This window comes from Antennarius striatus, chromosome 11, assembly GCF_040054535.1.
Source record: "Antennarius striatus isolate MH-2024 chromosome 11, ASM4005453v1, whole genome shotgun sequence".
In the NCBI taxonomy this organism is placed as follows: Eukaryota; Metazoa; Chordata; class Actinopteri; order Lophiiformes; family Antennariidae; genus Antennarius; species Antennarius striatus.
The window spans coordinates 15,739,573-15,765,522 of NC_090786.1; the positions used below are offsets into that span (position 1 = coordinate 15,739,573).

At 40.5% G+C, this 25,950-nt stretch overlaps 1 protein-coding gene and 1 long non-coding RNA gene across 4 annotated transcripts; one reads left to right on the forward strand and one right to left on the reverse strand.

Annotated features, from left to right (window-relative positions):
- Positions 1-677: 677 nt before the first annotated feature.
- foxn2a (forkhead box N2a) lies at positions 678-21,875 on the reverse strand. Of its 3 annotated transcripts, none has more exons than XM_068327787.1 (6): positions 21,777-21,875; positions 10,108-10,682; positions 5,804-5,928; positions 5,409-5,458; positions 4,709-4,777; positions 678-4,154 (listed from the first exon to the last, which is right to left on the reverse strand). In XM_068327787.1, the coding sequence occupies exons 1-6, from the start codon at positions 21,796-21,798 to the stop codon at positions 3,730-3,732; spliced, it is 1,266 nt and encodes a 421-aa protein (XP_068183888.1). In that variant the 5' UTR covers positions 21,799-21,875; the 3' UTR covers positions 678-3,729. The 3 variants fall into 3 exon arrangements, with proteins under 3 accessions (XP_068183888.1, XP_068183889.1, XP_068183890.1); XM_068327788.1 differs by lacking the exon at positions 21,777-21,875 and adding an exon at positions 21,087-21,226; XM_068327789.1 differs by lacking the exon at positions 4,709-4,777.
- Positions 20,632-25,829, forward strand: LOC137603922 (uncharacterized). The gene is made up of 3 exons (XR_011037350.1): positions 20,632-20,774; positions 23,668-23,771; positions 24,092-25,829. It is a non-coding gene; the product is annotated as an uncharacterized lncRNA (long non-coding RNA).
- The last annotated feature ends 121 nt before the right edge of the window (positions 25,830-25,950 follow it).

Here is a 25,950-nt window from a genome sequence, read left to right on the forward strand (position 1 = left end):
TTTATATATACAAATGAATCTATTACTACAACAGCTCTGCACAACAGTTAATATTTTTAATGTTATTATTATTATTCCCTAAGATCTGTTTGTTTGTTCTGTGTGTCCAAATGCTGCTGCAAAATTTAAATTTCCCAGTTTGGAATAAATAAATTACATCTTAAATTATCTTAGTTGTTCGCTCATCCTCACATTCAGCTATCATTTAACTGGTTAGCCTGTGGCAGATGTTTTAGCACTTCATTTTCATTTAAAAAGTTTGTACTTAGCTTGAAATAAATGCTAGTGTTAGACTACTGCCTCTACTGAATTATTTCTTCTTAACTTGGTCCTGTTTGGTATCATCTAGTCATCTTTTCCTCAGCTATTTAGCAGTTGGTGCCTAAATCTCCACAGACCTCAAAGTAAAGCATGTGCACTAGTGAGACATATTTGTCAGCTATAACACAGTTACGCGAGTACTGAAAAATCAGACACATGGTTAACTACACACCATTACTTATTAGGATTTTGATCATCTGACTTCACAGCAGGTGGAAATGTAGGTCAAGCATCTGTCTGGTGTCAGCTACTACTGAATTTAAAGTGATGACATTCTGCATTGTGGAGGAATTTGGAGAAAGAAATGTCTGTTCGCTTAAAGCTGAGCTGCTAGAATGAGAGGTTGTCCACAGCGGTAACAAGAACAGGGTTTTATTAATATTTTGTAATACCATATATAATGCAATTGCATATCTTTGGCGAAAATAAATCTTATTAACATTTTATCAACAGAGGTTAAGCATACAAAAACCAAAGATGTCTGTCTAATAGACATGGCAAATATGACAAAATGATACTGGATTGGCAACTTTGTCAACTGCAAATAAGTGTTCAACATAACCACAGGACCTACAACATGAATTTGAGGATCTCATGAACCCAATTCAATAAGAGATGTTGAAGGATGAAGCAACCTTTGATACGAGTCAGACCTCGTCCATTTAGGTAGAGCCTCCACAGATCAACTCACTGACTCCGTGCCTCTCTGAGACCAACACAGGATTTCTTTTACAAGTGCTACAGAACAATGAGTGAGTTACTCCCCACCCAGTTTCTCCATAGCTTCTCTACATTTCCCAGAATATTTAAATGTAGGTCTGAAACTACAGAGCAGCAGCCTGGGAGACCGATTTAGTTTTCAGAGACACCTTCTCAGGAACAGTCCCTGGAAGCATGCGTTATGAGTGGCAGCATTTTTATAAAGATTCATAATCAGATCGAGAGCTAATGGTTCAATTTGACTACTAATTTATATAATCTAAACAAAACATGAAACAAGTGTAAAAATTATTCGACAGCACATGGGGAATGTGTCTGTCTTACATTTTATGCCCCGGCAGTACATCTATTTTGGCAACAAAAGGTTTCAGGATCAATATTAATTGTCTCCTTTCCAGTCCAACACAAAGGAAATCATAAAGGAAAAATGGCAGTCATTGTTAATCAAAAAGAAAAAAACAAGATATTGGCAAAACACCTAATCACTTTAACATAGTGAAAGAAAAAAGGTTTATGTATTGCTGCAAAAGAAGAGTTCACAGGTGGTAAGAAATAATGTGCCTAGTCATGTTTCAAATGAAGTATGTTTGATAATATTTAATAATCCCATAAATTAAGTCATAAATAAGATGATCCACGAACAATCATTTGCTCTTTTTTCACAGCAAAATAAGACCAGTGTATGCAAGTATTACTTCTGAGATTTGTAGCTTAATCTGCACAGAACAACTCCAAAACTAAAGTGACCAAAACAAACCAAGAGATTGGTTTAGTTTCAGAGACCTGTCCCTTTTCCTGTTGGGATGATTCAGAGAAGCAGGAAATGTTTTGCTTTAAATCAAAAATACGCCGTGGCAGCAGGGGGAAATAGTGATCATGGCCCTCAGCAGTTTAACATCAGTGGCACAAGAACGCTTTTGGCACTGACAACGCTTGATACTGACAATCTTGTGCGAGCCAGTGAAAAACATTATTTTTTGATTTAGTGCGTCAACCTTATGTGCTTCCATGCTACCTTGTCTTGTACACTGTGAATGTGAAGCCTTTTTAAAAGCTCCAACAACTCTGGCCTTTTACACGAATGACTCTTAGTGAACTGCAGGCAATCAACATAAAATAAACGCTTCTTTCCACAGCGTGAGAGGAGAGTGTGCACTTCCTTATTTTGTTCTGAGAGGAAGAGCAAAGACAAAATACTCACAACCAACCAGAGCTGAGGGAAAATACGAGACCAGCCCAGGTCTTTCCGTATCTCCTGCCAGCGACACAGACCAGTTCTCTCCGGCTGTGTCTGCGTCGTCCAGCTTTCATTTCATTTATCTGAACCAAAACAGACACACTTCCCCTCAAGTTGTGAATGAACAACATGTTCAGCAGGCAGACAATTAACTGTATAGTTTTCCAAACTTTCTAAAGAACACAGTTCAAAAACACAAGGAGAACACATGGAGGTCTAATCAAACTCAAAAGTTGTGGTCATTTACCACCACTCAAGAGGGACCACAGAGAAGCAGAGGATCAACAGCCTTACAACAAAAAGAAGACGTGTCATTACAAAGGTCAAAGGGGCAGAAGGACAACTTTGTCAGGAGGAGAAACGGGTTTGAACCATTTCAAACTCTTTTCTGTCGTGACTGATATCTCAGGCGAAGTCAAAATGTAAATGAGGATAGCCTATGACCACACAGTGAACATCTGGCAGTACAAGTCAGATGTTCAGTTTGCATAGGCTGTCACAGTGTCACCAAATGTGAACATGTGTTCTATGTCTGCACAGTAAATGTCAGAAATGCACTGATGAATGAAAGGTGTCGACAAGGCGAGTGGCAGATTTTAAAAAAATAAAAAGTATGGCATGATCAACTGAAGTAGTACAGCTAACCTTACGACTAAATTTGGCAGTGGCAGAGAAATACTATTTCCACTTGCTGCTAATCCAGGCACAGAGCCAGGGTTCAAGCATAATAAAGTATACCGCATAACAGGATCATAGTACTACTCCATTCATTCTCTTAACTGTAAAGTTTAACCAGCATACTCAGCTCTGACAATTACCACCACAAAATCAAAAAAAAAGAGTTAAGGTTGTGGATCAATTATTGCATCTCTCTTAAGAGGATTTGTGGAGCAAGAAATCCTAAAATAATGGCATTTTTTTTAAATCTTGAGCACAAAAAGGAGAAACTGATAACACCAGGAGGTTAGATTTGTCTGTTACAAACATGCACTCATTCGCTTCATAAATAGATTCACTTGGAAGAGAATACAGGTTTTAGGAAGAAGCATGCAATGCTTTGAGTTATTCAGCTTTCGTCTTTCCCGTTTTTTGTCTTTCAGAGGGAAATTCTTGAATTACAATGTTCTAATCCAACAGAAGCAGGCAGGTCGTTTTTGGATAGGTTTTGTAATGGATCTCCATAGCCCAAACACCCACACCCAGCAGTTACCCCCAAATTTACAAAAGTCTCTATATGGCTTTGTTCTCCCGTGTGAACGATGCTATTGCCATTTGTTTTTTTGTTGTTTTTTTTGTCGGAGAGGAATATTCCCAACAAAAAAGGCTTGAAATGGCCAAAGAACGATCAGGTAAGGAGACGGAGGCACACTGGGACACAAGATCAGGGGTCAGAGGTTTATGGTTCACAGGGTCTGGAGTCTGATATGGAAAAAAAAAAAAAAAAGAAAACTTTATTTCCTGTTAAGTTTTGTACTCTTGACTGTGCGTTTAGAGCCCTCCATGCAGCTGCGTATACCAGCCAGGTGCAACAAGGAGCCGGCGGCTTCCTTCAGCTCTTCGTCCAGCTCTGGCTTGAGCTCACGTCGTGGCCTTTTACTGATGGGCCACTTGATGGCGGGAGAGCGTCGAGACGTCTGGTGGACGCCCCTCTCTTCCCAAAGGTCAGAGTCCTCGTCGCTGTGGAAGCCCTCGCTGCCGGCACGGTGGGACTGTCTGCCGTCGCAGCCTCCTTCATCCAGGGAGGACAGAGATGAGGAGGAGGAAGGGGAAGAGCAGCGCTGCAGGGCTACACTGCTGTAGTTGTGGTCCTGCTTTGGGTCACTGCTCACCAGGACCGCGTCGGGCTGGGACAGATCCAGTGGACTATCGGAATTGCCTGAAGAGATCAGCAGATAGGAAGAGCCATAAGTTTGCATCCAATGCTTGGCTTACAATGTTCCAACAAATGCAAAACATGTTGACTTCATTCAACACAGAAATCCACCATAACCTAGATGACATTATAATAGTGAATGTAGAGAACATCTTATGGAATATTCACCACATAAACCATTGTTTAAGACAGGAACCCACATTGATTTTACGTTAGATCAGTAACCAGAGCCACCACTGGTTGCCCGTCAAAAGTTACCAGCAGCTATTCAGACCATCAGTCCTGATTATCAGTGCTAAATTAGGAATTACAGCTTAACAAGTAATTCATAAACGTTTAACTACTTCTTTAATACATTTTTTTAAATGTCCACACAAAAAAACATAACAGAGAAAAGAACATGAACCTCTTCTTGAGGCAAAACAATGAAAGCATACATTTCCAAGTAAAGCACACAATGACAGAAGATTCAAGACATGACGGGGTGGTATGTCTGGGGTAGGAGGCAAAGAGCTGGAGGAATAGGTGAACGTATGGCTGCTTGTGGATTCTCTTACATGGGTCAACGTGGTGCCCGGGGGCAGAGTTTAAGAGCATCATGGCAGTGGCAGCATCAATGTCAGACTCTGGAAGAGGAGAGAACATGCATGATGGTCAGTCCTAAGGCGTGAAAGTATGGTAGCATGACATCTCTGCTTGGACTGGAAGGCCTGGTTCTCACTATAGCCTTACACTTGGAGACATATTGGCCAATCAGTACTCAGTGAACGGGCTTGAGATGCAGAAAACAACAGACGATAAATTCCATCCACTGGCAATGTGTGTGCATCTGATCTTTCCAAGCTGACAGTGTCTAAAAGCCTCATAGTTCACTTTTAGGGTTCTAAATTATTAATGATTACGGTGAGCGTGAGCGCTTGACACATTGCACCAGCAGAACCTCTGCCTGTCGTCAAGGTTACAAATCCAGGAGGCAGAGTGGGGAGAGAAGATGCTAAGACAATGACTGGGAGCTCTAACACTGTGGTCTACATGAGGCATCAATGACTTGAAAGCAATAAATCAAACCAAGAGAATAAAAGCACAGTGATGCTGAATGTTCTGGGATTGAAATGAAAGACGACATAATCAAAATAAGTGCACAAGCAAACAAACATAAAGCTGGACAGACTGGAGTTTCTGTTACACCCGCAGATTGTGGCTGGGCAGGCAGCTTTATTGTGTTCAACCAAACTGTAAAGTTTGCTCTGGGCTCACCTTTGAATGTGCAGCCTTGTAGTAAGAGGTGGCGTGGGGGTGAGGAGGCACTGCAAACAGTAAACAAAAGACAGGAAGTGTCAGACTGTGAAAGAGACTGAATGAGAAGTTTGGACTACAACAGTTACCTCCGATAAAAGATTAAAAAGAATCAAAAACCTCACTGAGTAATCAAGACGTAATCAAAAACAATAACAAGTAGGCGCTCTTTTTGGTAGATTTTCATTTAGTTTTGACACAACTCATAAATAAAATAAAACCTCATTAGATACACTTCACAGTGTAAACACTGTTAGGTAAACGGACTTTTAACACTCAACTGCAAAAAACGTGGCTTTAAGAGCAGATATGATGTCATGATTCACAGCTTCCTCAGAGCGGCTGATGACGTTTACCTGGGTGGGGAGGCGGGTTGTGTGCAGAAGGCATGTGTGGCAGGGAAGTGCTGCTTCTTAAGGGCTTGGATCAGGTTGGGGCGGTACTCAGGGTCGACACACCACAGAGAACCTTTTCCACTGGCCTGTGGAAAAGAGCAGGAGACAGTCAAACGTCTGCACAGCTACAATAAAACTCCCAGCCAATCAGGTGTCAGAGAACTAACCAAGTTTAACTTCCCTCTAACTGCTCCGTTGAGGAATTAATAACTAAATGCACCTTGTGAATTTTGGTTAACAAATATTGCATTTAACTTCAGCTTTTGTCAGATATTGTCAGGTTTTTCCCGAAGCATCAAACATTTCTTTCATTCCCACATTCACAAAGCAGCCTTTTCTTTTTTACATCATACATTGTTTCCATTCATGTCAGGTGGCTTCATCTTTGTCACTACCTTTGTGAGTTCTCTTATTAACACGTCTACCAATGGCCATAAACACATCGTATTGTGCATCAGAGTTCAATGAGTGTCACTGATTCATTTAATTCATTGCAGTACAACACAAATGATTGCTTTTATCAGGAAAAAGATGAAGTGTAAGCCTTTAAGATATTACTAAAAGCAATTGCTTCTCCAGTGACAATTAGTACCTCCACCATAACAAACTATACCAGTTTTAAAATGATTGGTTCAATAGTTTTTATGTACGTATGAAGTAAGATTATAAAACTATTCATCTGCATCCACTCCCAATATTTAGTTGCCTCCCCCCTGCTAAAATCTCAACATCGACAAACTTTCACAAAAATTAATACGGTGGTTTTTATGCAATCCTGCAAAAAGTGAGACAAATCGATCCTTCCCAATCAACAACTTTCTGTAAAAGCTACTGTAACCCAAACCTGATCTTCAACGCAACACCTAAAAAAGCTGGTTGATGCTTTTTAATTCCTGGAATTTCCTGTAAGCGCCTGTGTTTAAACGGCTCACAATGTGCAAAATCATTTCTCTGACATTCTTTTGCAGGGGACCGTTCTGTATCCTGTTCTCAGCAACACAGACCGCTTTGTTTTAAGAAATACGAATAATCCTGGGTGTTTCTCCAACCGTACTACAATGATAATAGGTGCAGCCATTGTGTACAAAGTAGTCTGTATGTGAGACAATTTCACAACCGAAGTAAAACTCAAAATGGAAATTTGATCAGAAAACACTGGTACAAAAACGGTAAAAACATTGATGCATTAGTTCCTAGATGGAAGACAGAAGTTACATAAACAAGAATTCCTGAACAGGCTGGACAGGAAGAGGAAGTCGCTGCTCCACGGAACTGCGTGAGGAGTATGTTTATCTGTTGTGATAACTGCAGGAGTGTCTTAACTGTCGCTTTATCTAATGGCGGCGTATTGCCGAGTCTGGGCGAAGAATGAGGGAGGGAGAAAGGAGAGAAACCTTGACTCAGATTACCAACTGGCCCTGATGCAGGAAGAAGGAAATGTCTCCATGGCAACGGAAACCACCAGCTAGCGTCATGTGACACTGGTGGCGGTTTCTCAGCAGACGAAGAGCTCACGCTGTGCACCTGCATGCTGAGCAGCCTGCGCCTCATGTTGCTACTTGCTGAGCGCTTCCCACCATCCTCTCCCCGTGGTGGGAAAACACAAGGTCTTAGCCAGACGCAGCCTTGGCACCATGAGCTCCACCAGTCACAAGTCTGAACTCATAGTGGAGCTCAATATGGCTGCCCATCATGTCACTCCTCAGATTGGCATAACAACATAACACAGATACAGGTCTGACTGCAATCCGACAAGCCTTCCTTCCTTCTTTTGATGCTAGAGCAAAAGCATTACCCATACCAATGGAAAGCAAAATAAGGTAATAAAATATCACTAGCGGCACGGTGGCGCAGTGGGTAGCACTGTCGCCGCACAGCAAGGCGGTTCAGGGTTGAGTCCCGCTCTGTTTGCATGTTTTCCCTGTGTCTGTGTGGGTTCCCTCCGGGTTCTCCGGCTTCCTCCCACTTTCAGAAACATGCACTTGAGGTGAATTGACTGGTCCCAAATTGATCATAAGTATGAGGGCATGTGTGCGTGTCTGTTTGTGTATATGTGTGGCTCCGTGGTGCACTGGCGTCGCACCCAGAATGTCCCCTGCCTCGCACCCCGTCGGTCGCGATAGGGTCCAACACCTCACGACCCACAACAGCAGATGAAGCGGATTTAGACGTTGAATAAATGAATGACTGAATGAAAAATATCACTACGGACATGTTTGGCACTTAACTGGCTTTCTATGAGGAGATCAGACACAACCAAAATATTTTTGTTAAATTAAAAAGAAGTTGTTGTTTTTTTGGTTCATGTCCTTGTTTTCTGATGAGAGCTTTGGTGTCGTTTGCTCATTAAGCAGCTGATAATCACATGATCAAAATACAGACAGGGTCGCTTAATGAGTGCTCGACTCCTACTAAAACTATAAAATAGTGACACATGAAATCATGTCTTGAAAGGGTTTTAAGTCTGTTGTGGTTTCAAACCACAACTACCCATCTCATGCTCATTTTTGGAGCTTTTCTGCACTTCACTACGTTGCTCAACGTAAAGTTTGGAAAGATCCATGGAAATTGCAAACATTCAGTATTAAATTTACAATTGCACAACAAATGTTTCACTTTTTTCAAATGTGTTTCACAAGAATGTGGCAGAAACACAGGCCTGTATCTACATTCTGCAAGATATTTTGCACACAAAGGGTCACTTGCTTGTCTAGTTTCTTATTACCGTATTGGCCCGAATATAAGACGACCCTGATTATAAGACGACCCCGTCTTTTTCAAGACTCAAGTTTGAAGAAACACTTTTTGAACACCACTTTTAATTTTTATACAGAAAATAATTACAGTACATCTAAGACAAATGATTATAACAATATATTAAAGAGAAAAAGCAAGTTATTTTGCCTCATTAAAATCGTGCAAAAATCACATCTATCACATCTTAATATCTGAACATTTAGATATGCAAACTAAAAAGTGCAATCACATTTGTAAATGAATGGCTTCTGGTTTTTGAAATGTAAACAAACCAATCTACTGTGATAAAACAAAATTGCAATAACAGCATTAACCAATCAAAGTGAAGTCTAACTGTAACTGTAGTCTTGAAAGAAATCTGAATAAGGAAAAACATTGTTTGCATTAAACTTCTCCTCAGCTGCCGGTTAACCTGGTCGATCTTCGACCCACTTTTCTCCAGATAGTCGCTACGTTTCTCCATTTTCTGTTATTTCTTCTCTTATTTTCTTCTCTTTTCTTTCTTACTGCTATTTTTTATTTTTCCTTCTTCGTGACAGGGGTTCGCTTTGGCCTGGGGACTTAAGTTCAGCATTCGCTTTAAAGATATCTGGCGCCATCTAGCGTTGTGAATGGGTATAATGTCTAGACCCCGAGTATAAGACGACCCCCACTTTTTCAGTCTTATTTCAATGCAAAAAACACCGTCTTAAATTCGGGCCAATACGGTATACGGTCTCTAAAACACAAACCTGCAAAACTAACATGCAACTCAAGCAGAACCAGGTTGGTGATGATGTTTTTTCTCCCTGGATAAAACAGTACAGCTCCTGTCATTATTAGACAATCAATTGTCATGCAAGTATCTGCAATTAACAATTTGTCCTTCATATTCTCGTAAGTAAAATTAATCTTTTCCCTGGGAATTCAGACCATGGTTCACACTCTTGTAGCTTTTTTTTTTTTTTTTTGGAAAGAAGAAAGAAAGAAGAAAGACAGAAAGATGGTTAAACAGTTGCTTTCCTACGTCACATAATGTCCGCAATTCTTATCGCTTTATAACCTGACACAGTCTGTTCACGTGTTGATACATTCCTCTACTGAAAAGTTTCATAATAGCCAACAGCCATACTGGCAAATTTCCCTGTGACAGCAGTGAAGATGAAGTGAAAATTGAAATGAAAATGACATTTCTGTAGTCATATCAAGCACTTGTGACAGGCCTATGCATTACCCAAAAGTGCGCCACCTTCTTATTGTGGTGTGTTGCATTTCCTCTGAAGGTTAAATCAGTGACCTTGACTTGATTCCTTCCTTATCACAGCAGTCAGAGGAGTTACAGCCTCCGGATATTGTCACAATTCACACTTCAGATTCTCACTGTAAACTATTGACCAAACACGCTTTCCCAAACAAATGCAAATTTTGGCATTTGAACATTTTACCAGAGCAATGAAAAACAATGACTATCGAGAAGCATAATTATAAATAACAGTTTTCTTTGTGTAAATATGCGTATGACAACCTACCTTGCCCAAACTCCTTTCGACCTTGCGGAAGCATTTGTTCAGGGACAGGTTGTGACGGACTGAGTTCTTCCAGCCAGTTGGAGCGTTGGAGAAATACGGGAAGTGCTCAAGAATCCAGCCATAGATTTCTTTAACAGGTAAAGACTTGCTGGGAGACTGCTCAATAGCCATGTAGATGAGGAGAGAAAATGAGAAAGGGGGCTTGGACTTCAACGTGTCCCGTTCCCTGCCTCTGCTGTGTGACAAAGATGAGGAGGATGAAGGGCCCTGGTTGGACTTATAGTCTCCCTCTATGTCGAAAAGGGGGCTGCCACTGGGCTGAGCTTCTGGGCCTCCCAGTGTGAAGTTCTGAAGTAGGTTTTCATGTAACCAGTTGAGGTTGGTGAGTTCTTCATCCTCAGTGCCTCCCGTACGATCCACACAGGTCGCCAGTGGACTGGACGCACACTCCGCCTCAGGCAGCGTTCCCACACCACAAACACCTCTGAGTCCTGTCCGCTCCTCTTGCATACCCGGAATTTCCGTTTTCTTATCTGGTGACATCCCAATGATTGGACCCATTAAATCAAAGAGGTCTGGAGAAAGAGGAGAGAAGAGGTTCTTAATGTTAAACAGCATGAAGAAACAGAATTTCTTCATTTCAAAACAGTGCTGGCCATATGAAACATCCAGACTCGACACTGACACAATGTGCCCTTCAAAGCATTGACCTTGTTTCCTTAGGTTTTCCCTGGGGGGTACAGCCCCTGTAACTGTATCTAGCTGCCTCCACCATTCTGCTCGGCCCTCTCACTGCCCATCTCTTCCACTATTAAGACAGAGAGGCTCTCCGCTCCTCCCCCCTTGACTCCAGTCGAGTACCATTGAGGAGGTCCTCAAGATACTGAACCGGCTTAAGGCTCTCTCAACAGCAACCATGTTTTAGACGAGAACCAGCTGATTGTCATTTGCAAATGAGCAAGAAACCATCTAGTGACTACAGGAGGAAGAGGACGGCCTCCATCTTCCAGAGAGGATGACTCTTATATACTGATCTCCATTCAGCCAGGATCAAGGATCAAGTCCTAATTTGTCACACTCCTCTGTAAGTACTGCTAAGAGGCTACAGACCCTGGAGTTGTCAAAGTACAGTTAGTATTATCCTCCAACATTAGCTAATTCCACTCAAGTACTCTCATTAATAAGATATAAAACATTTTTCCAGGGATTCAGAAAAAAATTGTTGCCATGTGTCAATTTGTGTAACAGCAACAATCACCTTTTCTCAGTGATTGTTTCTACAATAATTTAATTACATGAAAATACAAAAGACATAGGAAAGAAATTACAAATAAATCTGATATATATGTAAAAAGAAATATACAAGCTATTGTCTTTATGTGTTGTGGCACTTATTGGCTCAGTTCACAACAGCAAGCTTAACTGTATGTCCTGGGTCACCATGACAACCCTGCTATCCCTTCTATTAAGAGCACAAATCTCACAAACAAGATATACAGATGCAATAAGAAAATAAGTAATCCACACTGCCTATTTCTGCCACAGCAGACCACCGAATAATGGGCCTGTGGCAAAGAAGCTCTCTCCACAGCCTTGTATGGACACCAGATGCCCTGTGATCCAGGGGGGCTGGGATGTTCTGGATCCAGGCTACAATGGGTGTGCAGCTAGGAGTTTAGAGGAAAGGTAAAGGCTGATGGAGAGTACAGGATTGGGATATTTTCCCGTTTCTGTGATAGGATGAGAACTGGGTCAAACGTGAGAGTGTTTGCAAAGTGGGTGAGACAGTAGAAGGAGTGTACACACAAAATCACTTTGTCAAAGCCAGCCAGAGAGGATGGGAGGTGGAAGGGAGAGGCATTAGTGCATTTACAAAATAACCACTCAACTCTCAATGAGGGGATAAGCATACAGCAGTCAGATCCTATTTTGGTTTAGATCGACTTCTAAATCTGTGAGCATGATTTATTCACCCTTTGAAAGGACAGTGTGGACATCTAAATGTCTGCCATTACAGTACACCCTGTCTACTCTATAGGTGGCATCAGCTACCCTTTATCATGCTAGGTCCTCTTCAATATTCTTGTCTGCATTTGTATTTGTCAACATCATTCACATTTTCTTACATCAGATAAGTCTGATTTTGATCACCAAAAACAAGCCAAAAAACATTCCAGGTCAAAGGCAAAGGGAGCCATACATTTAACATATGAAGAGACTCATAATGGGAAATCCATTTTATGGCAAGACAGCAAATAATTGGAGAGAAAAAGCAAAAGAGAGACAAGGAAAGAGGGAGGAAGACAGCGAGCTCTGTGGCAGAGAGGTAGGCTAGTAGCTATGTAAGTCTGAGATGAATCAGACTTACATAGCTACTAGCTCTCAGGAAAGTAGAGCAGTCAGTTATGTCAGGAAGGCAGAGAATCACCAATTTGTATTAAAAGACTTCTCTGCTCGAAACACTCAAACATAGAAAGATATCCTTTGACATGACAGGTTCCTATTCTGAATCAATTTACAAGAACAGCAACAGCACAGCAGACAAGCTTGCACTTTCAGAGAACATCATAATTTGTCCTTCCAAGAATTGCCTCAGAACGCAGCAAATAGTGTAGACCAGTAATAGGTCCATTTTGGAGATCTTTGCAATTCACCCATATATAACTGTTGATGGTAGAGAAAAAGGCAAGGCGTGGGACAATGCCATTCATGGAGACCTACAACTGGCTGTTCCTTGTGAGTTCAGGTCAGATCTAGGTCCAATTCATCGCTGCCCTGTATGTTATATTTAAAATCACTAAGAACAGATTACATAACTCAGGTAGAAAGATTTAAAGTTTCTTCAACAAATTTTTTAAAAAAAATTATACTTTCATTTATTTAAAAAAATCTGTTATTTAATTCTGCAGTTAAAAATACTCACATATTTATATTATTCAGAGATTCTGTTCTACAAAGCAAAAAACAATGAAGAATGAAGCTGGTGCTGGAAAAGAACACCATACAGTGAAATATTGTAGTTTATCAATGATGCTCTGGATGCTCTCAGACACTGGAAAACTGCCGAGTGTAGAGGGCAACACGGATTTCATCAAGTAACAGGAAATCCTTCAAGAAAATGTCTGGCCATCTGGGAGGAGGATGAAGCTTTGATATCATTGGAAATTCCAAACCTCAAGGTCCGTCAGCACTTAATTTCAGAAGAAGTCTTGGATCATTCAAGAGCGGCCATCACAGTCATTATATCTCTGGTGGGATTTGAAGAAAGCAGTTATGGCACATAAACCCTAAAATATTCTAGAACTGAAGGCTTTTACTCAAGAATAATGGGCTAAGATTCCTCAGGAATGCTCCTGTCTGGATATGCGTCATGTTTCCCGGATGTCACTGCAGCTAACTGGTCTCTACAAACTACCAGAGTCATTTGTCTTTAAGATGTTGCATCATGTTGGTGCTGGAATGTTTGTCAGTAAAAGTACAATTTGGTGAAAACATTTGTAATGTCTGTCATACTGATCTATTTGAGCTGTTATTTAATTTGGTCAATCCAAACATCTGATAAAAAAATCTATTTGCAAATAATTCTAATTAAAACAGAGAGCTTAATAATTCAGCTTCCTTCTGGATGTGTGGACAACAAATAGTGAGATTAGTCAACTGCAGGTCACTGGATTTGATTCCTTGGTCAGAACGTGTGGTTTCTAAATCAAGAATAAATAATAAACAGTCTTGATGGCTATACTTCTCCTTCAGCAGATCCTTTCCTTTTTATTAACATTAGTTGGTGGGGAGATGCAAAAAAGTCACTTTATGTGACAAACCACAAATTAACTTTAAAGCACAAGAGAGCTTCACCTCAGCCCTTCATGGATCTGACCTCTCTGCCAGGCGCATGGACACCAAGGACTGATTATCCTCTTTTGAGTCGCTACTCCAGAAGACCATTATTTGAATATCAACAGAGGCAGGGTGGATGGATGGGGTAAGTGGTCATGCATCCATCCAAAGACAGGAAGTGAACGCAGCTGGTCAGTTATCACTGGTGTTGCAATGAACGCAGCTATCATTGCACTTACATAAAAGGCATCAATGAGAGGAGACTAGACATGCAATGAATAATGGGACACGAGGGTTTTGAAAGTAGAGAGTGGAAAGGGAGTTAATAAGCTGCACTGGCCTGTTGACTGCAGCTCATCCTTGAAAACACACCAAAGCTGCAATGGTGGTGACCTGATGGCTCATCTGCAAGTGAAAATAGCCCTGCGCAACACCAGGCTCATCATATTCATGTGCAAACAGGCAGGCACTAACAGCAGGTGCCACAGAACACCCTCCCCAAACTGCTCTTTTATCCTGTTAAGCACTTATCCTATTCAAAAATACACAAAGACATATGGAGATAGCTTTAAGTGTTGTTGATGTGTCAAATATATAAGAGAGGAATGTAGAGGAGATGATGGCAGCAGGTACTGGTTTGGAATGCTTTCTGGGAGTGAATCTCATCATCGGGACTCAGTTGCCACGGCAGCCAATGTTGTAAGGGAAAGCAATTGTGCCTATGTCTGTGCATGAAGAGAGAGCTAATGTGGAGAGATCAATATAGGCGGAAAATGCTGAGGACAGCAGTCTGCTGCTGTTCTCCATAAACCTGTCTGACAAAGAGCAGCGAGAAAGGCCACTGCTGACCTGGATGTCGTGGCACAACTGAGTGTGCACCATTAAGGTAGAGTGTCAATCATTTTGTGGGCCAGAAACCTGTTTTTTTTTAATGTCATAATAGTCAACCTACCATGCTCTAGTAAGTAATAAGATCACTGCTTTTGTTGGCAGGTTTACTTGTTACACCCTCTTAACAAGAACTAACCCAGCTGAGACAAACCAGTCGCACCTCTGTAAAAGATACACAGAGGTGTGTCGCAAAGCCTCACGGCAAGGTTGTTATTTGAAACCCTAACTGATATTTAGGTGAAGACTCAGTCTGACTGAAGCTCTAAAAATGTGAATGAGACAAAGGAATTAGGAGTTAAAATGGGAAATAGAGAGGCTGCTCTAGAGGGAGATCACCAAGTGGAAGTCTTTCTTCAAGCGGCCAGTCAAAATTTGCCATAATAAGGCATCCTTTAATTTTACAGCTAATTTAGATGTTGTAACAGCAGACCTAAAGCATAATTTATCTTGCATAACTTCTCAGTGGATTAAACTGATCTACTCAGCACTCCAAGGAAGCAAATAAAAAATGCTTTCACAAAGCATTACAATTTGACCCACACTTGGAGCATACAAAGGGGCAGTTGTTTTTGCTCTAGTCATTTTTCAGACGTGTTCAGTATTCACCTCACAGTTTCAAACAGAGTAGCAGGAGGGAAGGAAACACCTCCTGCCTGTTGAGGAAGTTAATTTTCAGAAAACAAATGCAGACTTTACCCAGAGACATTTTTGCCTGTTCTACACCAAAACAGTGGACTCAAGCAGCCAGTAGTAGTGTTTACTGAAGCCCCACTATTTAGTTTGTGATCCATAAATTCCACAAGCATGCTGATGAATCATTTAACTGAAACTGATGAATTGACTAATGCAATCACTTAGCAGTGGGAGGAACAAGCAAATGAAACAATGGATAATTATTTGCATTGTTATTTAAAGGTCTAAATTTGACAATAATTTAAACACAGGATTGCACTTTGAGTCTGAACAGAGGCAAGGCCAGTAAAAGTGGCTGCCAGCTCTCATCGTACACTGAAACCTTATCTCTTGGGTCACGCGGCTTTGAGTTCAGTGTACAAACACTCAACGCCAATCAGCACATACACAACAACCTTGCATACTTGTTACGACACCAAAAACAGCAGTCACTGCCACACCATTTTCCATGTACCATATCAGGCAGGTTTAAGTCCGTTTTATAAAGTTTAGAAAAGCAAAATAGAAGATCCTCAAAAATATTCAAGGATTTCTGGGACAGTATGAGACTGAAATGTGACAAAAGCTTTCTTTGCTAATGGGATCCTTCAGTGGGTTTGCATGTCAAATAAAGAGGGAATTAGTCTCTCACGTGGACCCAAATAAAATGTGATAAAAGCTGGAAGTATATTGTTTTCAAAGAATAGAACTCTTTCAGGAAGCTTCTGCTGTGGGTGTGTCATTAAAAGTGCATGCACAGCAAAAAGTGGACATACAGCAAGAGGGAGTCATATGATGATGAGCTCTGATCTCTTCTTATTGCCCTTAAAGGATTGCAGTAGTATATTTTTCTTTCAAATTTAAAGGCACATTTCCAGCAGTTATTTCCTTAGTATGAGGAAGGTTTACAATAGTAGTGATAGTAACCAGTCCTAACTTAAACCCCAGCCAACAGCTACACAGGAGCCACTTCAGGAGGCTGAAATGAATTTATCCTACAGGAATGCATCCCATTATTAGTGCCACACATGTACAACAGCACGGTCACATTTACTACTACAAAGTTAGATCACATTTTTGAAAACTGCAGCAAATATTTTTCCCAGTGAATCACCATGGTGATCTGATGATAATGTAAAAGTATGAAAATAACTCTGACATGCTCTGGTAAACAGAGCTCTATAATTCTTCATGGATTCAGTCGATTCAAGTATAAAGCCTAGGACAAAACATTGTTAAAAAAGTGAACAGCAAAATATTCACTTATAACACAAAGTTTGTTTTCAATGGTGCCTGTTCTTTGCGTTATTTGACAGGATGATGACATAAACAGTGGATTTTGAAGAGACTTCTATGAGAATTTAGCATTAGCAGGAAAGAACCTACCATATTTTGTAGTAGATATATAAATTATATACTGTATCACATATATTTGGTAGAACATTCAGGAACACGTAAATCATGGCTTATTTAACTACAAAGTAATTGATGGCTATTGATGAGGATGTGTAGATTCAGATAAAGGGGCAGATGGATGAATCTTTTTCACTGCTTTTTCAAGTGTTTTATCCATTTTTTAAATTTGCATGTATATTATACTTTATATATCCATACATATATTTATATTGTCAGGTCTTGACTGGGGTGTTCATCTGACTAAGTGCACATTGAATTTCCTTGAACCCTCAGCTAATACTGTTTTCATAATGTTATGATCAGGAATTTGTTCAGAACAATACAATCCCCATTTGTCTGACACATCTGAGAAAAGCCCACTCATCTGCAGATGAGCTGCTCGGGCCACATTATTGTAGTCATACTGCCATCAATTAAATAAACTCAGTTAATTTAGCAAGGGGTGGTGAGACAAAGACCCATTGTGACAGAGGACACAGCCGAGCCTCCCTCTTCCGTCAATGAAGGAAATGGTCACATCAGTGTTGCTCTCAAGGAGGCAGGCCCTAACGGGCAGCGTCTTGAGGCAAGTCCATTAGTAATGAGACAGACACAGGGACAGTCGTGGGATAGACAGGGACAGGGAGGAGGGGGCTGATCGCTATAGTCTGGGCAAATCTACTGTGACCAATCAAGAGATGTAAAACAATAATGAAGCTGACCGAAGGACGCCGTAACAGGAATACACAAATCGTCTATAAGCAACTGTAATCTGTAAATACACAGGTGGGAGAAAACTGTGGTAGAAACTCATAACGTCTAGACTCAATGTATTTGATGACAAACAGAAATCTCAAATGGGTGTCTTTTTGTTGAAGTAATGATGTATCTGAAAACATATCCTAAAACAGCTGGAGTTGAGGGGAGCTTGAAGAATAAAAAATAAATGCCAATTTAGCTGTGTCCCATCTTTTGAGATGTTTGCTGATGTGTAATGACAGAAAAAAGTTCAAATAAAAAATGATTATTTAAATGGGACAGAGATGTGTAAACATACATCTCCAGGTGTTTACATTTACTTTTCAAATTCAGAATTGCCACCTAGGTTTGATTAGCAGATCATCTTCAGCTCCAGTAGACTCTTGGTGAGGATAACCTTCCTCCAAAAACACGCCAGGGTGTGAGCCGTTGATGAAACATGAGCAGCATCAATCAATCAATTCAAGTGCCACAGAACTGCATAAACCAGATAGGTCAACGCCGGCAGACAGAGCTGCAGCTCATTGGTTAGGGGCTGATCTCAATCAGATATGCAACATGTTCTGTTTCACAAGTCAGGAATTCTCGATGAGCAAAAACTAAGATGAATTTCTTTTATCTTAGTAAAATTGATCTACTTGAAAAACACACTTTTACACCAGTGGAAATACAATCAACTTACTTGATTTCCTTTACAATTCATGCTGTGATGCTAAACTCTGAATGTGGGAAAACACCAAACAAAACATATTTGACTGCAAATTTCCTTAGTCCAACAGTCCTTAATCAACAAATTATTCAACCTCCATTAATAGAATGTCTCCCCCAATCAAACTGTTTGAAACAATCTCAGTAATCTCAAACAACATCAAATTATTTGAAATAATTGTAATTGCTTGTTAAAAAAGCTTGAGGTTTTTCTGTTTTAAGATCCAGAAGAAGCAAGAATTAAACTGTGGTAGGCTATCTCAATGGTTTGGTCAAAAGTCAGGGCTTTCATAATAAATTTAAACACCGATACTCATATACTTGCAAAGAACATGGTGCATTTTTAAAGGACTCAACCTTCAGTTTACTCTGGGTCAGAGTACACAGCTCTGTGATAAGGCTGATTACACAGCAATGCCACCATTTTGAAGTAAGGATACTATCACACTAGTTTGGGGTAACAGCTACAGTCAGGTATCGAGTCATTCGTTCACACTAATAACCCAGGATGACATGATGACTGAAAAGGACAACAGAGATCCATTGGACTAAAAGAATTACTTTGTACTGACTTGATATGAATATTGTGATTCAGTATCTCCTTGGTAATGTTGCTTTATAGTTATATACTGTATCCTCTTTGTAACATCACCTTGTTCTGTTGTTACTCCAGTATGTTATAGTTATTTCACAGAGGACACAATTGTGTTTAACAAGTGGCAAACATGAAGTGTGTTATTCTTTAGAGATCTACAGGAACCTGAGTCATATTTTAAATGACAGACTACTAGTTTTGGAGCATTGTCCACTATATGGCTAACGGGTTAATACTCATTTAAAAAGGTTATAAACAGGAACAGAGTATCAAATCTGACAAAACAAGGCCAACATATGCGGACAGAATACCATGTGATTCCCCAATTATTCATCAGGTAGCTGCACATTTCAAGTTCAAGAAATCATTAGTAAAAGTATTTGACTCTCAAGTCTGCCAGTTATATTTCTAAAAATTTAAATCTAGAAGGAGAAGAGACAATTCCATGAAGACTGGAGTCTGCCTCATATTGCACCCACTGTTCACCTCTTTACTGAAAGAGAAAAGAACTTCAAACCACAGAGTAATTTTATTGATGGCAATATCAGGCGTATTTGAGCAAGTCAAAAAGCTTTATGACATTTCACAAATAAAGATAATTCAACTTCACTGACAATACTTTAGATCACTATAGTTATTAAAGCCATTTTACATCAGCAAGAACCACATCACTGGGTTACAACAAGTCTTATTTATAGTAATGAATGTCAGTAAAGTTAGCAGACCCTCATCTATTCTGGGAGCCAAATGCACTTACCCTTCAGAAGCCCTGTACATACAAACATGTACAGAAGTCGATAGGAGCGAGCCGTACAAACAACAGCAAAGACAACAGATGGTTTGACCTACATGATCATGGAGATTCTAGCAGTAACATAATGGCAGACTGTCAACATCTGTTTCTTTTTAGTCTTTTTGTCCCTTAAGCTCCTGTTGTCTTTGTTTTCTATTTATCACTGGGGATTTAACAACTGTCAAGCAAGGAGAAAGGAACGTCAGCCTACATTAATGTCATAACCTCACAAAGGAAATGTTTTCCATCACTTTTTTTTTACATCCTATTTCAAAGAGCACAGGTTTATCCACCGCTGTGTGTCTGCTGGCAGGTGCAGAAACAAGGGCAGAAACGTGAAATGACATTAAGAATTAACGAAGACCCCTTCGCTAACAACATAAAGTACATTTAACTGAATTTAGCAGTCATATAGTCCTGCTGTGGCATTGTTTGTGGAGCACTCTATATCTGGGACAATCTTGTGATAATCCATTATATCGTGTGCTCAGCTAGCCGGGTGTAGCCCCCAGAACTCTCTCTCCGTCGACATTCATCGTGATATTTAAACTATTATTTAAAGTATTTTAAATTGCCTCTGACGACTACTGACGTAATATCGCTGTCTACAACAACCTGAGAAACTACGTGATGAACAAACACCTATATTTATTTATTTATTTTTTTCAAAAAACGAGTCGAAACCAAGTGAAAAAAAAAATATTGAACTGGTTGTAGGAAAATGATCTAGTTAGCTTTGAAGCTAACGGTGGTGATAAGTTAACGTCACAGACTCCAAAGTACACTACGAGCTGCCGCAAGCAGTAACACAACGAGCCATGTAAAGTTACACGTAATGACGTGTACTATTGCACAACACTTCGAAGAACACGGGACTCGTTGAGAAGTTACTCCGGTCAGCTGGTTAAGCTGTTAAGCTTTACTTGAACTGAGTTTATTTGATGTAACGTCGCCAACATTAGCTCCTCCAGCGAGAAAGGAGAAGTAGCGTTGGCTCAGCTCGATGGGTTAGTGAAGGTACGACTAGCGTTAGCATAACATGTTAACTACCTGGAGTATTTCACGCTTCTTCTGCTTCCACATATCAAGCGATACCATTTCGTTTGTGCTACATGTTTTTCTGCCTACTGCTCAACGGTACCGGATAATAGAGGGAAGTGTAAAATGTTAACACTAGCTAGCTGACCACATGCTGTCGCTTGTTCTGCCATGCTGGCTCCTCTAAGCAAAGTCACTTGACCACATTTACTTTTAGCTTGTTCGAAACACAAACCGTATTCAGTCGGACAAGATTTGGTAACAAGTCATTTTTAAAAACAAGATACTCACAATCATACACGGCGTGCCTCGGTGCGATTTCTTTTTAAATACACAGTCTGTGCGCAGTTAATTCAGATGTCTCTTTCGCACAATGTCAGAGATCAGATCAGCAGCTGCTTCCTCCATACACGCAGCGCGCAGCAGCTCACACAGCGCACGCTACCAAACCCATGGCCGTCGTCATGGCAACAGGCCCACTTCAGCCAATCAAAACCCCTCCCCTCCTATCTCCCCTGGCAACTGCCGCAGCGCCGAAGCTCCGCGAGCGCGCACGCCATCCTATTTTGTCTCGTGCAATGTGCTTTCACTGTTAACTCCGACTGCTTGTAAGGAAACACCGAGGCGGGGACATTGTGTTTTTAAACTAATTAATTGACTCAAGAAGTATTCTTGATAAATGAAGAAAAGAAAAAAAAAAACAACAACTAATAAATAAAATGTGTGAGTGGTCTAGCCGGACGGGTCCCGTAGTAAATACTCCCGCGATATTTAGGATACACAAACACCTCGGGGCGGAGAGAAGCATGGAACACCACACCCAACCTTGTGACGATAATGGACTCTCAGTGGGGCCCCTCCTAGAGTAAACGCCGATATAAGGAGCTAACATGACCTGTGTACAGACAGAAGACACAAGCCTGAGCAACGAGATAAAAAATAAGTAAAACAAAAAAGAGAAAGGAGACAGATTTTACTTACTGTTATATGTGTGAAGGACCATATATACTTGTTATTCACATGACTATGGATGATCTCTAACTGCCAAAGGTGCTACTCACTGGCCGACTGACTTCACACCAAACTGTAACTTTCACATAATAGTGATGCTTTGCTCACCACTAGCCACTCTATTCCATAAGCCGACACGAGAAGCTCACTGTGGACCGATCTAAGAGCCACTTTGCTCTTTGCTGTGTATAAAGCTGAATACCCGTCATGCAACATTGCTGTAAATACTTGCGCACTGGTGTTGATTCACACCCTTATTTTTCCCCGTCTTTCAACTGGATAAACAGGCTTTGCTCTGGTGTTGGCCTGACAGTTCTACCTGGCTGATACTCAAGAACGGATTCATGTTGATCTGTAGCAGTGTACTCGTATTTAACATTTAAAAGCAGTAGTATGTGAAGTCATTAATCAGTGTTGGTGAAGCCCTCTGAAAAACACAAGATTCAATAATTAATTTATTCAGGTTTTGAGGCTTCACTCAGGTTGCTGTAGCAAGAATTTATTGTGCAAGGCTTTGCTCACAGCCAGCAATCACCATATCCTCTGCCCCATTTTTCTTTTCAGTGTCAGAGGGTTGATCAAGTTGAAATACTAGCAAATGAGAGATAGCTGAACAAGATGCATTAATCACTGGTAAAGGGTTGATTGAGGATGCTGCCTGCAGTGGTGCTAATCTAATCTGTTAGGTTAAAACAACATGCCCCATTGACCAGCATCAGGGGCATTCATAACTTCACCAGAGCATTTCTGGTCTATATAACATGCCGTCTGCCCAGGATGCTGATGGGAGGGACTTTTGGAATTATGCATTTTGTGACTTGAAAGTAGAACAAACCAAAGTAATTTAAGGTTGACAATGAATTTGTACATTTGTAAAGCAAGAATGTAGTTTGAGGGGTATGCTTTGGATGAAATAACCACCCTTCAATCACCTGAAAGAACATGTTTCCATAGATTTCACATAACAACAAAACTTGTAGACGATTCAGAATCTCAAAAGGTGCAACTGCTTCTTTGGTTCATTTATTTGTAAGGTTTGTTGAAGCTGGTGTGTACAGTTTATGAGATATGCACCATACAAAAAAAAAAAACTCCTACAAGGACAGTCACATACAGATTTGTCCCACTGAAGTCTTGAGGTTTTACTTATGAATCGGTTATGATAGATAGCAAACCGTTAATTTTGTTTCTGAGGACACAAGGAGAGATGAGTACTGGTAGTAGGATTACAGAGTAAGAGAGGAGTTCATGTGAGAGCCAATAAAAGAGGTGCTGATGAACAATGAAGAAGCTTGCCTGTGATGAAGAGTAGTGACCAAGCATGAATGAGGATGTGCTGTGTGTCTCAGTAGCTGGCCTATGGTGGCATAGCTGTCAGGGGGCCTGCTGCTTTAATGGTCCATAAATCTGTGTGGACTGGCTGGTCTGATGCCGCCCCAGTGAGACCCTCTCATGCGGAAAATGAATCAGACCATTTTTACGAAGCGCAAGTGTGGAAGCTCTCACCCTCCCATGCTGCCAGTGAGCCGATAAGAGCTGCTGCACACGCACTACACTCTATTTCAGCAGGTCTGGAGCCCATAAAACTCTCCATTAGTGACAACCCTTGTTTGTATACTGCTCTTCATTCAGTCTGTTCTCTTGCCTCTGCTGTTTTCTCTTTGTTTTCTTTTTCTTATAGCTTTGGTTTCTGGAGTGGGAACACAGATGCTGACACTTTGGTACACAGCCAGTGCAGATATGAAAACTGTCAAATATGAGTCACATTCCAGAAGATAGTCTGATAAAAGACATGTTGAAAATGATTTGAATAATCTTATTATACACCTTCCTGTCTCTTTCCTTCTGTCCTTGCCTTCAGATACACCTGAACAATATGCTGCTCTGGATTTCTACTGTACTTGATGAAATGATCTCCAAAGTATTTCCCAAAATACACTGTTCGGCAGATTATGGATCTCCCTGGTTAGTTCCACTGTATGCATTGTAGACAGGTGAAGACATTGTCGTACAAGTCACTGTCCTGGCTCTTTTGAAGGAATGAGACCAACAGGCGACCGACACGCTGAGCTAAATCTTTTGAAACTCAATTGAAATGTGAAGTGAAGAGTCATCAAGAGAGTTGTGATGTACATTAAAGAGTGCTGACACACTGGCTAACATACACATGTAGAAACACGCAGACAGGTGCACTCCATGCACTGAGTCTATGTAGTTTTGTTTTCCTTGTTAAGTATGGTGAGATTGGTTACAGGTTAAACAGGTTGCATTTGCATTCTTCCTAGGATGATACCACAACATCAACTGTCTGAAGCAGCCAGAGGCCACATGCTGTGTGCTGACATGCACTGGAAGTCCAGCGTGAAGGAAGGAGCAAATCAATGTTGTTTCAGGAGAAAATAAGCACCACAGAAAGATTATTTAATCCTTAAGTTTTCCTTACATAAATGCTTAAAGGTTACGTTTCTCTAGGGGTTGTCAAAAAATGATGTAAATGTTTCAAGAACATGCCCTCTAACTGTCAGCAGGACAACCAGGCGTGGCCAACGTATTTCAAATGCAACACAGTCTTTGTTCCTCATGTTGTTCTCCCCAGAGGTTCTCCCAGCCTTTACCTGCAGTTATTCTCAACTGAAGACTGTGTTTGCAGACAGAAGCCCTTGTTTGACAATCCATTCACCTAACCAGGTCTCATAAATTGTGTCAGCAGTGTGCTGATTGTCTGTTATCTCTCGCCTGATAAGTGCCTCTTTTAATGCACAGGCAATAAAATGCTTGACATGTAGGGCAGCGGATCTTTTCAACAGTCAAACAAATATCCTATCAGTCTGTATTGATTCACACTATTTACCCAGGTTAGGCTGAATAAGAGCTTGTACAAACAGGCCCAAGTGTTAATTTGCTGTAGCTGAGAATTAAAAATTTTGTGATGACATAAGAACGATGATCAAAAGTTTACTGAGGCTTGATTAAAAACAATTACACCATGTAATGAAGCAGTACTGCTTGCAAGCTGCTTAAAAATTTATTGTGCTTGTTTTTCTTCATTTTTTTAGTTAGCAGAGGAGTGAAAAATTATGTGTTTATATCATAAGGAAGCGAAGCAGGGCCCTGGCTACAAAGGTCTGTTCTCTATCAAGACTATCCTAACCCCAGATACACTCATATGTGCATAATTAGTTCACAGCCATCTCTAATGATATGAGAGGGTCACTCAATGCATCCACCATGCGCTCAAAGCCTGATAGCAATAATTGTAAATTGGGAAAGGAAGTAATAAATTGCATATATTGGAGCTGCAGTAGTCTGCCTATGTAATTATGTTCTATAAATGTCCCACCAACAGACAGACAAAGCCAAAAAGAATATGTGTGGTTTAATGTATAACCCCATTTGGCTTTGATGATTTTATTTTGAGATTCTGCAAAAAAAAATACAAGATGTTAATGTAGGTAAAGAGCGCACATGATGTTCTAGAAGGCTCAACTTGAGGTTAGTTCAGAGTGTGATCCCAGTTAGCAGCCGTCTGAGATCCGAAAGGTCTCACAAAGTCGGCCTATTACATTCACAACTGCTTTGAATTATTCTAAAACAAATAACACGTTAGATGACATCATCAGTTTGTTCAGATATTTCTGTCTAAAATAAAATGACTGATTGACATAGTAACTTCATTTGCAGTTCATCACATTGACTACAATGACAACACTTCCCTCGATGTGTCTGTAACATGTAAAAAGAAGACAGCTTTTCAGAAGATTCTTCTTACCTGACTCACTAAACAACTGCCCTGAACTTTGTTCTTTTTTCTATTTCATTCCCTGAAGTGCTGTTCTCCTCTCTCTTTATGGGCCAACATCTATGGTATCTTTTTGTACCTTTAAGTACACAAACACTGCATATATACTGCATATAAAGGCCTTCAAATTGCTCTGCTATACTGCATTGTACACCACTTACAGCGCTAATTGAGTTAACCCATTGCGCTCTCGCTGTTCTATTGCCAGGCTAAGTTTTGTTATTCATCCCTAATGACTGCTCCTTGCAGGCAAATGAACACTGGTTGTAAAGAAGGAGGATAAAGGAAGTCCAACCTTCTTTGATATGTAAACAGAGTTTTAAAAAAAAAAAAACATGGCACAGA